This window comes from Drosophila willistoni, assembly GCF_018902025.1.
Source record: "Drosophila willistoni isolate 14030-0811.24 chromosome XR unlocalized genomic scaffold, UCI_dwil_1.1 Seg41, whole genome shotgun sequence".
NCBI classification, from domain to species: domain Eukaryota; kingdom Metazoa; phylum Arthropoda; class Insecta; order Diptera; family Drosophilidae; genus Drosophila; species Drosophila willistoni.
In genome coordinates this window covers 1,470,070-1,488,786 of record NW_025814058.1, presented here as the reverse complement: position 1 = coordinate 1,488,786, position 18,717 = coordinate 1,470,070, and the positions used below count along the sequence as shown (strand labels likewise).

The following is an 18,717-nucleotide window of genomic DNA, read 5'->3' as shown; positions in this document are numbered from 1 at the left end:
ACACACGCACACAAAGACGGCGACGGCGACAGCGACGACGACTGCGAACGCACACAATAAAAAAAATTAATAATTTGACTTTGGTTTTTACTTTTTTTCCACGTACTTTCTACTATCTATTTGTGTGTGTGTTTTTAATTGCGGATTGAAAGTTGCACTTAAATTTAGCAACTGTTTTACTAGCACTATTATTTAATTTCTCTTTTCTTTTTCTCTCTTCTTCTCGTATGGAAACTGCATCGATAGCACGTTTCTATTTTACTATTGATATATTATCGTCTATCGGCGTTATCGGAGCAAACGTATCGTTATCGATGTTATTGGAGCAAAGCTAACGTTATCGACGTTATCGTTGTCGATGTTATCAGCCATCGACATTTTTGAGCAACATTTATCGTTACCAAAATTTGGAGTAAATACATTCGTTGTGCAACACTAAAATTGCAATAACAAAAAGAGAATTACAATTTATTGATTGAAAAGAAAACACGAAAAATTACACATATGTACATAAGAAAAGTGCGCAGGCAGCAGCAATCAATTTGAAAACAAAAAGTTTGCCAAAATTGCATTTACATACACAAATTGGTCTGCCTGCATTTGGCCCTGGACGTGCTTTGTATCCGTCGATAACCGAGACGCAAAGGTGTGTGTGTGTGTGTTATTGTGTGTGCGTATGGGTTGACAGAAAAAATTTAAAAAAAAATTTCGACATATTTTTCTGATCCTCAGATAGACGCCGTGTGGGGTTGGGCTTCCGCCCCGCTGCGTTTAGCGGCGAACAGAATGGGCGACTTACCCGGTGGAGGAGGAGGAGCAGCAGGCGGAGCAGGTGCAGCTGGTGGTGGTGGAGGTGGAGGAAATGGTGCAGCAGGCAGCAGCAGTTCGGGCGGTGGTGCAAGTGGGAGCGGTGGTGGAGGTCCCGGCTCTTCTGGTTTGCCCACTACCAATGGCTTGGGTGTGGCTGGCACTGCTGGTCCTAACGTGGATCGTCCCCCATCTCCGGCCCGCCTCTCACACACGTCCGAAAAGCATCCAAAAGTCACTTTAACCGAACTCAATATGCTGCGTCGCCATCGTGAACTCTGCGATGTGGTTCTAAATGTGGGTGGCCGTAAGATATTCGCCCATCGTGTCATTTTATCGGCATGCAGCTCGTATTTTTGTGCCATGTTCACCGGTGAACTGGAGGAGTCACGTCAAACCGAGGTGACCATACGCGACATCGATGAGAATGCAATGGAGCTACTTATCGATTTTTGTTACACCGCCCACATCATAGTGGAGGAATCGAATGTTCAGACTCTGTTGCCAGCCGCCTGCCTGCTACAGCTTGTTGAGATTCAGGACATTTGCTGTGAGTTCCTCAAACGTCAGCTGGATCCGACCAATTGTCTTGGCATACGAGCATTTGCTGACACACATTCTTGTCGTGAGCTTTTGAGAATTGCTGATAAATTCACCCAACACAATTTTCAAGAGGTCATGGAGAGCGAGGAGTTCTTATTGCTACCCGTCAGCCAATTGGTCGATATTATATGCAGCGATGAGCTAAATGTTAGATCCGAGGAGCAGGTATTCAATGCCGTTATGTCCTGGCTAAAGTATAATGTGGCTGAGCGAAGACAACATTTGGCACAGGTAAAAAATTCACACAAATCTGCCTTTTGCTTATTCATTATTGTATTCATATTGTTTCTGTCGTTTGTTAGGTCTTGCAACACGTTCGTTTGCCATTGCTCTCACCCAAATTCCTTGTGGGCACTGTTGGCTCCGATCTCCTTGTGCGCAGCGATGAGGCATGTCGCGATCTGGTAGATGAGGCCAAGAATTATCTACTATTGCCTCAGGAGCGTCCTTTGATGCAGGGTCCCCGCACTCGACCCAGGAAGCCCACACGTCGTGGCGAAGTTCTGTTCGCTGTGGGCGGTTGGTGTTCTGGCGATGCTATTGCCTCGGTCGAACGTTTTGATCCCCAAACAAATGATTGGAAAATGGTTGCACCCATGTCCAAACGCCGCTGTGGCGTGGGCGTGGCAGTGCTCAATGATTTACTCTATGCTGTTGGTGGCCATGATGGGCAAAGCTATTTAAATAGCATCGAACGCTATGATCCGCAAACAAATCAATGGTCCTGCGATGTGGCCCCAACCACCTCGTGCCGTACGAGTGTGGGCGTGGCCGTGTTAGATGGCTTTCTCTATGCCGTTGGCGGTCAAGATGGTGTCCAGTGTTTGAATCATGTGGAACGCTATGATCCTAAAGATAACAAATGGGGTAAAGTGGCACCAATGACCACCAGAAGATTGGGTGTAGCCGTTGCCGTCCTAGGAGGCTATCTCTATGCCATTGGTGGCTCGGATGGCCAGTGTCCATTGAATACCGTGGAACGTTATGATCCCAGGTGAGCCAAAAAATGCTTTCACAAAACGCATGCCATCTCGCTTACTTTCATTGCCCTACTAACACGCCACTCAATAAGAAGAAATCGTTTTAATTGTTTTAAATTCTTTGCCATACCATTTCAGACAAAACAAATGGGTGGCGGTCAATCCGATGTCAACGCGACGCAAGCATCTCGGCTGTGCCGTTTTCAATAATTACATCTATGCAGTGGGTGGGCGTGATGATTGCATGGAACTATCATCGGCGGAGCGTTATAATCCATTGACCAACACCTGGAGCCCCATAGTGGCCATGACCTCGCGAAGAAGTGGGGTAAGTCGGATAGCTTAGTGTTGTTATCTCGTGGGTTTTGGCTTTATCTTAATAGATAACAAGTTATATCATCACAGCACTTAAACGATTTTAACCTATTTCGAATGTTTTTCAGGTCGGTCTCGCGGTTGTTAATGGTCAGCTGTATGCCGTTGGAGGCTTTGATGGTTCTGCCTATTTGAAAACCATCGAGGTGTATGATCCAGAGACAAATCAATGGCGCCTCTGCGGATGCATGAACTATCGCCGTTTGGGCGGCGGTGTTGGAGTTATGCGTGCCCCACAGACTGAGAATTATATGTGGTGCGATAACAATTCAAGCAATAATAATAATAATAACTATAATCTCAAGCATCAGCAACAGCAGCCACAGCAACAACAACAACAGCAACAACAACAAACACAGCAGCAGCTATAACAAAAACGAAAACAAAAACGTATCAAACCGTTCTAATTTATTTTCTTCTTCATTCCTTCCATACTTGTTTCTTTCTTTCTGCTACATGCTGCACATCTCCGACCATTTTATATGTCTGTCAATCGTTACAACTGCAACAAGCAGGATACGCAAGGATTCGGTTGTCTGATGGGTAGAGCAGCAGTCGCAGCTACCGTCGTCCACGTTGTTGCCGCCCTCCGCCTCATCCTCATTACCAGCGCCGGCGTCATCGTCGTCGTCGTCATCGTCAATGTCCTCCAAGCGTATGTTGCCACCGCCGCATTTCGTCTATTGAGAGAAAAGAAACGAAAGAAACGAAAAGAAAAGGATTATGGTAAACCGAAGAAGCCAAAATTTGCTTAAACAAAAAAACAAAAACGTATTAATTGTTAATTGAAAAATAATTGAAATAATGTTTGTTAGAGTTAATATCTCACCACCATTCACCCACATGCATTTGCCTCTCAACTCCTCCCCCTCTCCCCACCCATTTTACTTCACCACCACGTTCAGATGAACACACATTCGCTTACCCATCGCTCACCCACGAATTGATTCATAATTTTGGTATTGTAAGTAAATGTTGTTGGTGTTATATATTTTTCTTCCATCTACATTTGATTTTTGTGTTTTTTTTTTTTTTGAAAATTTCTTGGAAATTTTCTAACCAATCTAACCTAATCGCAGTCCCTGTATCGACCCTGTATCAACTATGCCTTCTCGAAAGAATAATTATTTAAAATACTAAACTTAAGAAATGATAGTTATTAAACAAAAAAACAAAAAATAAGTAGAAAAATTCCTATGGGTTTTTTTTTAAATGTTCAAATGTGCAAAGATCTGAAAAATCAAAAAATATTGTCAGATGTTTGAACGCGTCTCATTTTGATTGTATCAAATTTCTAAAATGAATCTTAATCCACACATACACTCTCATACACATACACACAGAAACAGTATATTCTAATATAGAGTCCTAGGTTAATAGCAATTAATTCAAGCTCATTAATTTGTTTAACAAGATTCAAACTACAAAAATTTTTGGGGCAAATGAAATCAGTTAAAAAAGTTTGTCGCTGTTTAATAGAAAATTTCATTTGAGTTCTAAACAATTGAAATCGTTCCGAAGAGTAGAAAAATAGATTTAATGTTTTAAAATTTTAACCATTTTGTTTGCCCCAATTGATTTTGCTTTAAATCGCAAATTGGCAGCTTAAATTTTGTTGAAATTTGTATTCTTTAGGATTAAAAAGGATTCCTAGACCAAACTTCAAGTTTTTATTTTGTCTAAAACAAAACAAAAAAAAAAAACCGAATCAGCAGTAAGTGTAAGAAAAGCTTGAAAAATAAATTATATTAATAGAAAGTGAATAAAAAACAAAGTCCTAGTTCTAGCGTACTAAAGATTTCAATCGTATAAATAAAAATAAACAATTAACAGGCGATTTTTTTTTTGTAAATTTAAGAAATGTTCACATTTGGTTTTGTTTGTTAAAAGAACCAAAACTCAAAATAACAAAACAACACGTGAAATCAAAATTTTCAAATCATTTTTCACCATCTAAATGAATTATGTTTGTTTGTTTATAATTTATGTATTTATTTTTTGTTCTCGAAATTGATTGTATTGTTTATTTAGATGCACTCATACACACACACACACACACTTGCACAAACATCTCATTTATTAATTTAAATCGTTTGATGTTTTATCTTATTTATTGTTGTTAAAAATTGAGCAAAACATAAATCTTTGCTTCCAAAAATGATAAAGCATTAAAATTTAAGGATTAAGCATTTACGAAAGAAAGAAAATAAAAAACAAAAAAAAAGGAAAAAAAAAGAAAAAATCGATTGAAAATGGAAAATTTTAAAAAATTCAATAAACAAAGAAGAGAAAAAACTCACCCAAAATAAGAAAAACGTATTTATATATTATAGTTGTAAGTTGCATTCACACAAAGATTATACATTAAACAACTAAAAAATAAACAAAAATAAACAAGAAACACATAAAAAACAAAAACATAAACAATGCAAGAAATTCATAGTTATATCAAAAATGGAAATCAAATAACATTAAATTATTGCACTGTGTTGAACAAAAAAAAACAAAAAACCAACAACAAAAGAAGCGAAATAAATGTGAAAATAAATAATTGGAAAAAAATATTAAAAACATGAAAAAAAAACAAAAAAACCAGTTCTATGTCTAAGGTGATAAGATAAAAAATAAAATATGTCTAAACTAAAAGGTCCCAATAAATGGTTTAAACTTATTTCAGTCGACAATCTATTGATCCAATTGATTCTCTAATAAGCTTAAAGATTGAAACAATACAATGTCTCTAATCTATGATGACTATTTTACCCATTATCCTTTTTCATTAAATTGAAACAAATATAAATGGTGTTTAACAAAGGTTTTGGTTTTATTTCTACAGTCAATAGAAGAAGAACTAATAGGCTCTGATATCGCTTATTCGACTTAATGGTAATGTGGGCTCTTAAACTTAATCCTTTTCAGGGGTTTAGGCATTATGCATACATATATACATGCATATTAATGAAATAATGAATATTTTGTATCTATGTTGAACATTTTTCAAGAGTTTTTACAGTATTTAAATTAATAAACTGCCCCTGACTAGTGCTTTTTAGTTCATAGTTCTTTCGTTTAACTTCATGTTTCGGTTTTGCTTTATTCTTAAGATCGTGCTTTTTCATGGTGTCTTGCGACTCTTCTCCATCCACCGCAATAAAATGACCTTGGCCAGAATCATTATAATGAGAATTCTTAACCCCGCCACGGAGTTTACGGGGACTAATACGAATATGGGTTTGGCAAATTTTATGTACTTTGCGACAAGCCATGAGCGTGAGATGACATTTATTGACGTGGGTCATATAGGCTCGATGGTAGGCAAACGATGCCATACAACCTGGATGATTGCAGTTATAGCGACGCACATTATAAACGACACTCGACTGAAGTCGATGTATGCCGGGTGTAACTGAATTCCCAGGTAGTGAGTTTGGAAGGATTAGCTGATTCTCGTCATCAGTTTTGATGTGGTCTTTCTTGTCATCATTTAACTCTAATTTCACATCAGTCAGTTCTATGTCCCCGTGAAACGGCTGAACATCGTCTATGAATTCTTCATCCGATTCGATGGGTTCCATTTTTACTACAACAGTTTCAAAGACTTCTTGATTTGTTAATGATGCGCGTTTGCTTTGAGCCGCACGCCATGACTCAAGATCCTCGCACATGGTAAGTATCTTGGCTGCACATTTCGGACACATCCTGGCTTGAATCTCATTGACGGGAACCTTCAAAATGGGATATTATTACTATTCTGCTGGACTACGTCTATATGTACATGAAATTGTGAATTTCGTATCCTTACATCGATATTAAAATTCTCAAAAAGCTGCTGCAAGAAATTATGGAAATCGCTTTGAAATGTAGGGACGATAATGGGCTCCTTCAATGCACGATTTGTCAGACATAGTTCGCATAATAATAATTCTTTGCAAACGGACATTTTGTGTAAAGAAATTTTTCACCAAGATTAACGAAAGATTCTTCTATTGAGCGATATTTTCCAATTATCGTATGTTTACAAATATCGATGTTTATCGATATAAATGAAATAAATATCGCAATATATTTTGAGACATGTCTACCATTCAAATCCAATTCATATACGTATGGTGAACATAAAAGGTTAAATCTTTTACGATATTGATCAAAAGTATTTATGTTTATGCTAGACAACCGTATATCAACAGGCTATGGGCCGATATTTGGTTAACGATATTGTTAACAGGTCATAATAAGTGATGCCGTCTTTTTGGCGGTTGATGGCTGAAGGAACATTAAAAAAAAGCTAGAAAAAGCCCTAAAAACTAAGATCTATGTCAAGAAGGCCGTATATGAACCCGAGATAGCAATGAATTTTAGCAATTCGAAATTATATTGAAAACTACAAATAGTTTCATTGACAGTACTCAATCAATAATTTTGTGGTTGCAAAAACTGTCATGCATAAGTCTATCAAGACATGGCAATGAAAGAGAAAGAAAATAGCTAAAAGAGCAACAGTGCGGGCAAGTCTAGTGTCATCATCTTTATCGATACCAGCATGCAGTCACCAAATACTCATCTCTAGGACGTATTTCACATCAAGTAGGCTGAACAGAAACAGGGGAAGGAAAAGTCGAAAGTTTTTTTTTAACTTAAACAATTTCGGGTATATTAAACAAAACAGACATACGTATACATTTCGTCTAATAGTACAACAATAATAAAACTTGCATTTGCAATTCCAAACCGTAACCAGAAAGGAAAATTTAAAATTAGGTAAGGAACGTGGTTGGTTAGTCGAGTGGCAGAGCCACATTTTTTTTTGCACTCATACACACAAATACGCATGCACACAGATGCTTGTACAGTGATGGTAGGCAATAAGTGTGTGATTGGCAAGAAGGCAAGGGGGTGTGTGTGTTGTTGTTGACTTTTTCAAATTTTGTTATTTACGATCATTAGATAGAGAAAAAGACAAAAAAAAAAAAAAAAATACAGAGGAGTTTGACTGTGTGTGTGTGTGTGTGTTAGAGCGAAGGGGAAAGTGAACAGAGTGACTCTTAAATACCGTTTAATCTTAATGTTGTTGCCAAGTCAACGCTTGTGAAAATACTTAATTAATACTTATTGTTAATTCCTTGTTTTAATGTTTACAGTGTTTAAACCATGGCACGCGGTCACCAAAAAATACAATCCCAGGCAAAGGCTGCCGAGAAGCAGGCAAAAATGAAGAAGCAACAGGGTCACAGTGCCAACGACCAAAAGAAGGCTGCCCAAAAAGCTTTAGTTCATGTCTGCGCTGTCTGCAAGGTATTTTTTTTATTCTCAAATCCCGCTATCCCGAGACTCGGTTTTCTAATTCAAGTTCAATTCTTTTTACAGTCACAAATGCCTGATCCCAAGACTTATAAGCAACATTTCGAAAATAAGCATCCTAAAAATGATATGCCGGAGGAACTGAAAGATGTCTGAAATATACATTTTTGCAACCAGCTATATATAGTATACTCTTTCTGACTCTCTCTCTCTGTCTATCTCTCTCTAAATATAAACTATAAGGACGAGTTGCCGCCTAACATCTAGAGGAAAAGGAAGAAACAGAATTAAGCAACAAGAAAACAAAAAAAAAAAAAACAAAGAAAACGGAAACAAAAAAAAAGAAAAAACACAATCAGTTTAAGTGAAATTTGGTCTTAATTTATCTATTCTATATATCCTTGCGCTTTACATATTTACACACACACACACATATAAATATATACATAATTTTCTCCTTTTTTCGAGACATCTTTCCAAATTTTCTGATTATGATAATAATACCAACAGCAATCATTTAATCCAACTATTCTATTTATTTGTTTTTTATTTTTTTTTTTTGTTTTATTATAATGGTTTTTTGTTTAATAATTCACCTAAAAAACGAAACAAACACGAAAAAAAAAGGAAAACTATGTTTTATTTTGTACTATACTTATATGAGATGAAAGAACGAAGAAGAAGAGGAAACATACAACAAAAAAACAAAAGTGTAAACAAATGTTTTTTTGCCTCAATCATGTAAATGAGAATTTATAAATTACATACAATACAAAATGCAACAACAAAACAACCAACGAAACAATGCGATTTATCAATTGTCATGGTCATGTCTAAAAATTATAGTTATAGAAAATTGTTGATCGGTAATATCAATAGAGAATACTTGGTCAAGTTTGTGTCATAAAGATGGTGTCACATTTTAGTTTCCGCGCCAGAATTGGCCTTCGTCTCGGTTACATCCGTTGCTGTTATCAACTTCATGAAAACCAAATCTTCATTGTCTGGAAAATCGGCCAACACGGTGATACCTATATCATTATCTGGAAGATTTGGTGTCTCTACATGATAGCCAAACCAATAGATAACTATGCCAGGGCCAAATCTGTTAAGAAGTTTATAATATTCCATTACAATTGAAGGAAAAATAATCACCTAGAGCTGTCTTAACATACCGATTGCAGTAGCTCTGCAATTGCTGTTGTATATTCCATTTGTGAGTTTTGGGATCACCGAAGTTTGCCTTACTCTCGATCCAATTGACCACAGCATTTTTGTACAGGAAAGGTAGTATAATTTTGATATCCGGCGTCTTGTCAAAGCCCATGCGTCTCAAGTCTTGTTCATCATAAAAATGTATGCCGGATTGATTGGCCAAGCTTTTTAGTTTCTGTTCATACTCCTCGCCAATAATCCGACGTCGGAGGTCGGTTAGCGGTCCATCTTGATTATCACTGTAAACACACTGTTGGACATTCGCTGCCAGACGAGGATCATCAATTAAATGTGGAAATTTCAGGTATCGGGATATCTGCTGTTTCTGCTTTATATCGTACTTCTCTTGAAGTAGGATGCGACACAGGGCAATAGGATTCATGTTTTCCGCAAATGCCATACGTATTATTAGGATATTGTCCTTATTCCCATATTCGCAAAGCTCCTCGAATCTACAAGGCATTGGGGATAAATGGAGATAGGAAATTTAGAAGCCACACACATTGCTGATATATCTCAAGAATCCTACGTTTTCAACAGTTTCCTCGAACGCTGTTCATGCTTCCAATGCTGGCGTTTGGCCCGGTTAAAGTGTTCCATCTGTGCTATACATGTTAAGGCCAATGGCTCAATATCCAAAAATTGGCGATACTTCATCTCCATCTCACAGTCAATAGCCAGGCCGTGGTAGTTATTGATAAATGAACAGATTTTTGTGTATTCGTCAGCAGTCAGGATTTTCTTTTTCTTATTGGGCAAAGCCTCGGCCATGGTTTAAATAAACTAAAAATTAAAACTGAAAAATTGTATTTGATTCCAAATGCAATGTTTACACCACAATTGAATCTGTTATCGATAACGATAACTAATCTGAATAAAAAAAAAAAAGAGCTTCGACTTGAATATACCCTGCAACAGGAGCGCGTTTTGTGTTATCTATAAAGACTGTGTATAATGTTATATATTAAAGCGGCTGGTTTGTCGACTCGCAGATTAAGAGGGAACATATATAAATAAAGCATTTTAAGTACATTTTGCTAACTTTTAATATGTACTCTTTTGAGACATGAGTGTAGGGTATAAACCGATGCCATATATAAATTACAGGAACAGCTGATTTGTGTTCAGAGGTCTTGGTTTTTGAAACATGTAATAACAACAAGATTTTTATTAAATTAATATTTTAGTCACTATAAATTGTAAAGGTTTATGTATTTTATTCTTTTTTTTTGTGAAAAAGAGTTTTTTTTTTTATTTTTAAATAATTTTGCCGCAAAATCTGTCAGCTGTTTTTGGCTTATCGTCTTATAGGAGCTGGTCACACTAATCTAACCTGTCGCAGTGGCGCCATTTCGTTTGTTTTTGTGAACAATTGAAACGATCATTTGCAGTAAAATTAAAGTGTTTTAATATTCCTTATTTAATTGAAATTTAAAAGTGTTAAAATTGTTGAAAAGGAACCTTTACGGGCCTCTACAGTCTCCTTCTTTGCAATGGACATCAAAGTCCATTCTCTTTGGGAGGGTGTGCTAGCAAAGCTTTCTGGATTCCGATGTGATCGTTATATTTACATTTTTTATGTGGAAAAGTCAAGAAGTTCACATTGCATGTAACCAGTAACCAATCCTCCTAGCTAAGCAATAAAGATGCTGCGCCTCCCTCTGATGATTGCTTTATTTATCAAACTGCAGGAGATGGAAGCCCAGTTAAAAACAAAAGGTGTTTGGCATGACAATATTGCAAAATGAAAGATGGGTAAGTTGGTATCTTTGTATGAACATTTACATATGTTTGAATATATATGTATGTATGTAGATAAATCCACCTGACATAGAGGAGAGTTCGTTGTTCCCTTAAATCTACATACAAATACAGTGAAGACTAATGAGTCTATGCCCGATAAGGGTGTAGCCCTTACACATTTTGTACATTTTGATTTGAATCCCTAAAAGAAGTAAACTAGAGGCTCATCTTTAAGTGAAATGAATCAAAAATTTAATGAAATATCATATTTAATTAAAGGATTTAAAAAACAAAAAAACAAGTATTAAATTCAACCGTCTTAGTCTGAAGGGATTGGCTGCCCTCCCCTGCCCATACCAGGTTTTGCCTTAAGTGCCCAAAAAGTTGTACATTAAACAAATTTTCGACATTTAATGGGCGCGAATTTTTAAAACAATCATAAAGCGGAAATCTGTTCAGTAAAAAAAGTTTGCTTTTTCTTTTATTCGTTGTCTTAGGGGTATATACATAGGTAAAAAAATAAATGTACATATATATTTAACAAACGTCAGTTGACTTATAACTAGACTAACATGCTTGCATTATTATCGCAAAATTCATAAATATTATCAACGAATTGCATTTCCTGGGCGGTAGCTGCAATATTTTTAGCAACTTGAGTGATAACGGGAGGTTTTTGTGTTGCAAACATTTCCGTTTTTGTTTTCAGTCCGTTTACATGATCTGTCTGCGATACATCATCCAAAGTCATACGTTTTAGATTGTTAATCAATGATATATCATGTTTCATTTCATTTTTTAATTCGAGCAACTCATGCTCGGTCTTGATAATATCCTCGGCATAGGCTTCGATATTCGTTTGTAATTGTCCAACCGAGAATTCCATCATTTCCGTTTTGTTATATTGCTCATTTTGTTGTCTATATAGTTTACATTTCTCTGAGAGTTGACGAGTTAAATTATATTCCTTCTCATATCGATGATTCATGTCGGCATAGAGGGAAGCCAATTTGTTTCTAACACTATTACGTAATGGTCGATCCTTGCGTCGTTTTATTAAATTATTATTGTTAATATTTAAATTGTAATTACATTGTTCAGTTCTGGATTGTCGTCTAACTCGCCGTGTTCTATCGCCATGATTCTTTGAGTTGTTAGTTGCTTCAGCAAGTTGATAAAGTTTATTCTTCTTATTCAATTTGCTATTACAGTTATGTTTGCCATTATATAGTTGATCGGGCAATAGGATTAACTGAAAATCATCGCGTTTATATTGCTTTTTGTCTAATAAACATTTCTCCTTCATTTTATTGGGCACTTTTGGTGGCGTTTTAGTTGGTTTAATTGTGGCATTCTGTGTCTTCTTATCCTTGAGTTGAAATAGTTTTTTTAGCCATTTCAACATTGAGAATTTTTTTGAATTAGCCCCATAGAGACATGGTCGTTGTAGTTGCAGAGCCAAAGGTTCTTGAAATTCCTCACGTCTTTTCAAAGAAATGCGCAACTGAAATGAAATGGAATATGTAAAAGGACACATTTTGATTAGGATTTACCTTAAAGCTTAACTTAAGGTTAAATTTACTATTAATGCTGATCAAAATTTGTTTGTCTTCTACATTTAAATCGACTATTATCGACTTTCTGATGATCTAAGGCAATTAAAATGCAATTACCAATGAAGTGGGGGGCATAAAGTGGAAGGGTTGTTTATGTCACTTTCCTAAAAATAGAATGCCTAATGGTTAAAATCGTAAAAACAAGTCGGCAACATAATTAACCTTTTGCTATGTAGTTGGCCCCGAATCCTTTCCCCCTGCTGCTCATCACCTCTTAACATTAAGTTTAATATTAAAATCAATGAAGTAAAATTGATTTCACTTTATGACGCATAAAATAAACAACAACCAAAAAAGAAAAAAACGAGAAACATACCAAAGAAAAATGAAATGAAATGAGGAAGTTACAAAGAAACATATGCGCGGGAGCGTGACCTGTGTGTGTGTGTGTGTGGTGGTCGGAAGGGGGCGTTTGTAGGCGGAGGAGGGGGTAAAAAGGATAGGGGAGAAAAACATAGTAGCAGGAGGCGACATGAATTTCACATTTCTAAGCTTGCGTGTGGCGCCAGAGCGCAGAAAAAAGCGCTTATTATGCAATCACTGTCGGCGTTTTTTTTTTTTTTTTTTTGGGCCCAGTTTCCTAGATGTGTTTCTTGTTCTTGTTGTTGTTTTTTTTTTTTTTTTGCACGTCAGGTGGACAAACAGGGGTTAAGAGGCTTGAAAGGCTTTGAAGAGGGCTCGAGAGAAGGTAGAGAGAGAGAAAGAGAGAGAGAGAGACAGAGAGAGAGAGTTCTTATTACCTCATTGTGCACACGGCTCCAAGCGCGCCAAACGGGCAAAATGGCCATGTTGCCGTCGTAGCTGCGTTCTATGCCGCCCCAACTTTCCGTTATAATGTAATCGCTGTAGTCACGCGATCCCTTATTCGCCTGGCCGCCATCTTGTTTTTTAGTTTTCGTTTTTTTTTTTTTTGTTTTTTCGCGTCAAACAGAATTAAAACGGGGAGGAAAAAAAAAAACAAAGAAAATAAATATAATTGCAACAAAACGAAACAATAAATAAATAGTAGGTATAAATGTATGTTTGTATAAATATTAAGTCACGAATCGAATGAGAATATATTTAGGTATGTATAAAGAAAGCAAAAATTTTAGTATTTAGGTATATAAAATATTGACTCACCTTGTTGTTGTTGTTGTTGTTTTTGTTGTGCTGCACTGTTGCCACTTTTCAGCTCATCATCAATCAATGCCTTGATTATGTCATTGCATGTGGTTTTATTTGTTACACCCGACACATAACGCGGCTCGCCATCGTCCATCCAAATGGGTATTTCCTTATGGCCTTGCTCCTGTTTTTAAGGTAATAAAGAAAATCAAATTTTTATTGTTGTCGCACTCTATTTTTGAATACCAAGTCTTAATATTATCTAATGCTCATTTTTACTTGCTATCTAAATGTTTTAAAAAATTAAAATTACGTTCATTATTGGCAATTTTAAGTGCACAATCATTATTGTCACTGTTCATATGTTATCTACATATATATTGTTTCTTAATAAACTTGTAATTATTAATGTTTAAATTGTTACGAATTTTGATAAACTCAATTCTTTCAACTTTTGTTTGCTATATCTAACTTTTTCAATATAAAATCCTGTTATTCGTTTTTACTTTGAAGGGATCATATTTTAGATAGATTTTTAGTATAAATGTAAAGTTGGGTTATCCTATTTGGTAGTAGTCATTAGTGATACTTTCAGTTAAGTGTTTATTTGTCTGTGTCTGTGGTGGTTTATATGCTAATAGCATTGTGAATTTTCACTTGGTATACCAATTATTGAACTGTACTTTTCCAGGGGGGGGGGTTAGCCTTTTACCCACCCAATTAGATGATTTATTTGATTTCATTGGAATTGCCCATGCCACTCTACTCCGCCCCAAAGCCCCAATCCCCCTCCCCGCCCTTCCTTTGTCACCCACGACTTACCACAGTACTGTTAACGCCATATAATGAAATGGAACGGTGACGTTGGCGTTGATGATAATGATGATGCTGATTATGGCGTTGATGTTGATGTTGCTGTTGGTTCTGGTGGTGGCCAGCATTTCCATTTTCATTTCCACTTCCGTTTGACTTGCTATATTTATTTTTGCCTGATTGTTGTGGCTCAACAAATGCAGAAGAAGGAGTGGGAGCAATCGCAGGAACAGGAACAGGAGCTTGGTTATTATTATTTTGATTATGATTGTTGTTGTTGTTGTTGTTGTTGGCATCCTGGTGTCGTCGTTGCTTGGGCGGTAATATGGGGCTTTCAGGTAAATTCAATAGAGTTAACGATGGACAGGTGTCAAGATTATCATCAATAAATGTTGAATTTTCTGGCTGATGTTGTTGTTGCTGCTGTTGATGATGATGATGATGTTGATGTTGATTGAGTGCCATAATTAAACTTTTTCACCTTCCCCTTCCCTTTGTTGTTATATTTCCACTGCAAACTGAAATGGAAAAAGCAAAAGGAAAAATACAATTCGTTCTAATAATTAAGTAAAATTTTCAATGAAACTACACTCTCACTCTCTTTGCCAAGTAATACACTAGACTACACTACACGCAAATTACTTGTTTGTTTGGGGGCCCAAACCTAACGATCAATTTAGATTTGTGGCGAGCGATTAAATAAATTATGCACGAACTTGCTGTTGTTGTTGTTGTAGCCACTCTCTCCCTGGTGCATATATAGACAACAGAGACCGTAGGTTTTAGCCACCACCCAAAAATACCACCTATTATCCACCCATTTGCACCATAGGGTTTTTTTTTGTTCGTTCCTAGGAAAATTACCTTCTATGTAGCAAAATGTCAGTTGGCGCCAGTTTGGCCCATTATTCAGTCAACATTGCCGGCATTTAGCCTCTATTCAACTCTCTCTCTCTCTCTTTCTCACTCCCTATTACACCCCTTAACCACCTAGGTGGTGGCACATACCAACATTCCTTCCTGATGTTCTTACAGGGCGTTGTACTTGTTAAAACCTTGCATTTTGTATGCAAATTTCTTTCTTTTTCGTAGCCAAAAAGTAGAAAGAAGAAAAAAGGCATCAAAAATTAGAAAGGAAGAATGCAATTGGCCAGGCCGGCCGGTCAGACGGCCGACCAATCTACTAGTCATATAGGCCTGTTTCGTGTTGGCCCATTCTGACTTATGAATTATATGCTAATTTATGCTGCCGGAAAATGCAGTGAAAAAAAGTCGAAAAGGAACTCAAATTATAGATTGGTGTGAAAATTGGTTGGTCTGCGGGATGGGGAAAAACCAAAATCCTAGAGAAATCATTTTGGCGCCGTTCTTTATTTTCGTTAGACTAAATTGAATTCATCTATTGAAAGCAAAAACTCCAAAATTTTATGAATTTTTTTAAGAAAAATCTAAAGATTTTATATTTTACAACCTCATTCTATAATACACAATATGTAGGAATATTATGTAAATATATTGCTTGAAGTGTAAGAATCATTTTGAGAGCTTTAATAAAAGAAATTCAAATTTAAACGTATTTTAAAATGTTCACAACCATTTTAATTTTTTTTTAATGTGTTGAAGACACTGTAGAACCCCAAGCGATTATCGACGCCTATTAAAAACTAACTATTATGATCAATCAAATATTATTAACAATTTAGTATATACTGACAGTTTTACTAGGTACCAACCATTAGAGTTTAAACGTTATGTTAGTTGTAGTTAAACGTTTAGTTACACCTTCATTAAAGGGGTTGGCGACTTAATTGTTATGCAGACACTTGCAATATTTGAAAATCTTTTTAAAGATAGTTAAAAATTCAATTCCATGCAGCAATTCCATAAGTGAAATTCATCAAATATTCAGTTCGGCCCCCTTTAGACAGACGTCTGAACAGCTCCTCCTCGTCCTTGCTCTCTTCTTCCTTCATTGCCTGTCACATACCCACCGCACCTCACTGTATTGGTTCTCCGCCCCTTCAACTGAGCTATTAGACAAATGAGTTATAGGGGGTTGGCAAGAGGGGGGCAATTCGCCAAAAGATTTCCACGCCTTTGATTACGTATTGGACACTTGGACGGGCATGTAATTCCCAATTCTGATAAGTTCAAATGTAACTTTCATTTGATGGCCTTAGGTCAATTTGGTTCATGTAAATGTAGTTAATTGTTCTCTTCGACAGAAGTTCGAGTTTCCATACATACATATATATTATGTAGTTGACGAAATATTTGTATAATATGACGTAAATTTGTTTCAGTTTAGGCTCATGTTATTTTTAAATGTTTTTGTACTTTATTTATTAATTCCATTGCGTGTTTCATGGAAATTAAATGTTGTTTTGCTTTTGGTATTGCGCATTGGGTTTTTAAGAACCCAACAAAAATAAAAAAGAAACAATATCAAATAGTCGTGACGTTAGAATAATTTCGAGTTTATATAGCTCTAAACACAGGTCTCTCTTAATTGCTTGATGTGTGCCATGGCATGGGGGGCGTATGAGTAATATTTTATCTTATACTTTGATTTGTGTGCAAGAGAAACGCAAGAGAATGGTTGTGGGAAATTACAAATATCTAATTTAGTAAGTTTTTCAATTTACAAAGACTTTTCTGATAACCATTTAAAAATGTGTTTAGTTAAGATGTAAATAAAAAATTTCATTAACTAAAATATAGGACTTAATACACTCAACATTGAACTAAAAGTCTCTGAATTTTTGTATCTTCTGATGGCCTTGTTTTAGTGTTTGGCTTTTTGAAAATTGCTTCTATATCAAAAAAATCATATATGTATACTAATATAGATATAGCTATCAAAATGAAGGGCATATATTGTTTCTAACGGCTGGTCAGATTATAAATCTAAGTAATCCATTTAAGTTGTCAAATCTAACAAACTTCTTGACCATCTTTTAAACTTGTCATGACCATCTTGTTAGAATATTATTTTCAAAGCAGGTGAGTTTTAAAAGTGTTGCCAACTCTAGCAAAGTACTAAAAAGCCAACTCAATTTCCGAATATTTTCTATAAATTTTTTTTTGTTTTTAAAAAATTTCGATTATTTTTTGCTAGTTAGAGAGTAACGTTTGACTATGTTTATGCAATTATTTTAATTTTTTAGTTTTGAATTCTATATTTTAATACATTTGTCTCATTCTTTTCCTCTATTTTTACTCTAAACTCATTTATTTCGGTTTAAAGTTTTCATTTGATTTCTTTTTCGATGATCACAGCTCAAACATTAGATTTTGGCACCCGCAGAACCACAGAATATCGAATAAGAATCAACTGTGAATTCTCCCAGTGCCAAGATGCATTGTGAGCAGACTTTATTTTCGTTCAAACACACACAGAAAATCTTTCTTAGAATTTAAGATTTTGATTCATATAATCAAGGTCTAAAAGCTCACCTTGGATCGTTGATTGTAGCTCCTTGTTTTGTTTGTGTGGTTTTTCGTTTTTTGTTAAGTGTTAGCTGTAATTCTTCTTTGTAAGTTGCACCAAAAAAAAAACTTTTGATCAAATTCCAAAAAAAAAAAAACAAAACAAAAAAAAATATAGAAAAAAACTTCACTCTATTTCTATTTTGGTTTAGAGTTCTTTTTTTATATGATTGGTTGTAGTTTCATGCTGCAGCTGGAAAAGGACATGTTAATCCTTTGAGCTTTAACACTTGACTGAAGTTCCAAGTGTAGAACTGGTGGCTCAGGTAAGGTTTGTGCCACTGCCACCGCTGGTGTTGATGGTGGTTGTGGTGGTGGTGGTGCTGCTGCCTCTGCTAGTATGTGGTAGATAGATGATGTAGAGGACAGGTGCTAGCTGCTAGCTCTGTTAAGGGGCCTTTTTTTGTATTTTTCGCTAGTGCTGTCCTTCTCTCTTTTAGAGCAGTATTCAAATTTTTTCTTTCACAATAACACCGAACACGAACATAGAAGAGTAGGACGTTGGTTGAAGTCCTTTTTTGCTTCTAGATGGGCTATATGTTATTTTGTTCCGTTTCGTTGGTCGCTAAGGACAACAAATTGTGTAGAAACGGCGTATCCTTGACGACGGCTGGTGACTAACTAAAATTTTATTTGCTGCCACAGAAAACTTTAAACCAAACCTGGATAGA

The 18,717-nt window shown here is 35.9% G+C and overlaps 5 protein-coding genes across 6 annotated transcripts; 2 read left to right on the top strand and 3 right to left on the bottom strand.

Moving 5' to 3' along the window:
* The first annotated feature begins 400 nt into the window (after window positions 1–400).
* On the top strand, window positions 401–3,771 carry LOC6643028 (kelch-like protein diablo). Of its 2 annotated transcripts, XM_023176085.2 has the most exons (6): window positions 401–646; window positions 733–1,641; window positions 1,713–2,404; window positions 2,529–2,718; window positions 2,834–3,021; window positions 3,281–3,771. In XM_023176085.2, the coding sequence occupies exons 2-6, from the start codon at window positions 787–789 to the stop codon at window positions 3,303–3,305; spliced, it is 1,950 nt and encodes a 649-aa protein (XP_023031853.1). In that variant the 5' UTR covers window positions 401–646; window positions 733–786; the 3' UTR covers window positions 3,306–3,771. The 2 variants fall into 2 exon arrangements, with proteins under 2 accessions (XP_023031853.1, XP_023031852.1); XM_023176084.2 differs by having other exon boundaries at window positions 2,834–3,771.
* Window positions 3,772–5,565: 1,794 nt separating this feature from the next.
* On the bottom strand, window positions 5,566–6,787 carry LOC111518707. The gene is made up of 2 exons (XM_023176180.2): window positions 6,568–6,787; window positions 5,566–6,490 (listed from the first exon to the last, which is right to left on the bottom strand). Exons 1-2 carry the CDS (start codon window positions 6,703–6,705, stop codon window positions 5,747–5,749), a joined length of 882 nt encoding a protein of 293 aa, XP_023031948.2. The 5' UTR covers window positions 6,706–6,787; the 3' UTR covers window positions 5,566–5,746.
* Window positions 6,788–7,324: 537 nt separating this feature from the next.
* On the top strand, window positions 7,325–8,589 carry LOC6643026 (zinc finger protein 706). Its single transcript, XM_002065858.4, has 3 exons — window positions 7,325–7,523; window positions 7,904–8,057; window positions 8,130–8,589. Exons 2-3 carry the CDS (start codon window positions 7,914–7,916, stop codon window positions 8,217–8,219), a joined length of 234 nt encoding a protein of 77 aa, XP_002065894.1. The 5' UTR covers window positions 7,325–7,523; window positions 7,904–7,913; the 3' UTR covers window positions 8,220–8,589.
* Window positions 8,590–8,868: 279 nt separating this feature from the next.
* LOC6643025 (CDAN1-interacting nuclease 1) lies at window positions 8,869–10,128 on the bottom strand. The gene is made up of 3 exons (XM_002065857.4): window positions 9,808–10,128; window positions 9,239–9,730; window positions 8,869–9,168 (listed from the first exon to the last, which is right to left on the bottom strand). Exons 1-3 carry the CDS (start codon window positions 10,047–10,049, stop codon window positions 8,979–8,981), a joined length of 924 nt encoding a protein of 307 aa, XP_002065893.1. The 5' UTR covers window positions 10,050–10,128; the 3' UTR covers window positions 8,869–8,978.
* Window positions 10,129–12,450: 2,322 nt separating this feature from the next.
* LOC6643024 (probable serine/threonine-protein kinase cdc7) lies at window positions 12,451–18,060 on the bottom strand. Its single transcript, XM_047012289.1, has 4 exons — window positions 18,014–18,060; window positions 14,567–15,075; window positions 13,760–13,928; window positions 12,451–12,525 (listed from the first exon to the last, which is right to left on the bottom strand). The coding sequence occupies exons 2-4, from the start codon at window positions 15,020–15,022 to the stop codon at window positions 12,500–12,502; spliced, it is 651 nt and encodes a 216-aa protein (XP_046868245.1). The 5' UTR covers window positions 15,023–15,075; window positions 18,014–18,060; the 3' UTR covers window positions 12,451–12,499.
* Between the last annotated feature and the right edge of the window lie 657 nt (window positions 18,061–18,717).

What these genes read in the sequence shown, in the direction of transcription:
- LOC6643028 (XM_023176084.2), top strand. Translation starts at nt 787, where the DNA reads ATGGGCGACTTACCCGGTGGAGGAGGAGGAGCAGCAGGCGGAGCAGGT. An exon ending in GTGGAACGTTATGATCCCAG is followed by an intron (nt 2,405 to 2,528) that starts GTGAGCCAAAAA and finishes ATACCATTTCAG; the next exon opens with ACAAAACAAATGGGTGGCGG. An exon ending in TGACCTCGCGAAGAAGTGGG is followed by an intron (nt 2,719 to 2,833) that starts GTAAGTCGGATA and finishes AATGTTTTTCAG; the next exon opens with GTCGGTCTCGCGGTTGTTAA.
- LOC111518707 (XM_023176180.2), bottom strand. Translation starts at nt 6,705, where the DNA reads ATGTCCGTTTGCAAAGAATTATTATTATGCGAACTATGTCTGACAAAT. An exon ending in TTGAGAATTTTAATATCGAT is followed by an intron (nt 6,491 to 6,567) that starts GTAAGGATACGA and finishes CCCATTTTGAAG; the next exon opens with GTTCCCGTCAATGAGATTCA.
- LOC6643026 (XM_002065858.4), top strand. Translation starts at nt 7,914, where the DNA reads ATGGCACGCGGTCACCAAAAAATACAATCCCAGGCAAAGGCTGCCGAG. An exon ending in ATGTCTGCGCTGTCTGCAAG is followed by an intron (nt 8,058 to 8,129) that starts GTATTTTTTTTA and finishes TTCTTTTTACAG; the next exon opens with TCACAAATGCCTGATCCCAA.
- LOC6643025 (XM_002065857.4), bottom strand. Translation starts at nt 10,049, where the DNA reads ATGGCCGAGGCTTTGCCCAATAAGAAAAAGAAAATCCTGACTGCTGAC. An exon ending in TCGAGGAAACTGTTGAAAAC is followed by an intron (nt 9,731 to 9,807) that starts GTAGGATTCTTG and finishes AATGCCTTGTAG; the next exon opens with ATTCGAGGAGCTTTGCGAAT. An exon ending in TTGCAGAGCTACTGCAATCG is followed by an intron (nt 9,169 to 9,238) that starts GTATGTTAAGAC and finishes ACTTCTTAACAG; the next exon opens with ATTTGGCCCTGGCATAGTTA.
- LOC6643024 (XM_047012289.1), bottom strand. Translation starts at nt 15,022, where the DNA reads ATGGCACTCAATCAACATCAACATCATCATCATCATCAACAGCAGCAA. An exon ending in ATGGCGTTAACAGTACTGTG is followed by an intron (nt 13,929 to 14,566) that starts GTAAGTCGTGGG and finishes CCTTAAAAACAG; the next exon opens with GAGCAAGGCCATAAGGAAAT. An exon ending in ACAACAACAACAACAACAAG is followed by an intron (nt 12,526 to 13,759) that starts GTGAGTCAATAT and finishes ATTTCATTTCAG; the next exon opens with TTGCGCATTTCTTTGAAAAG.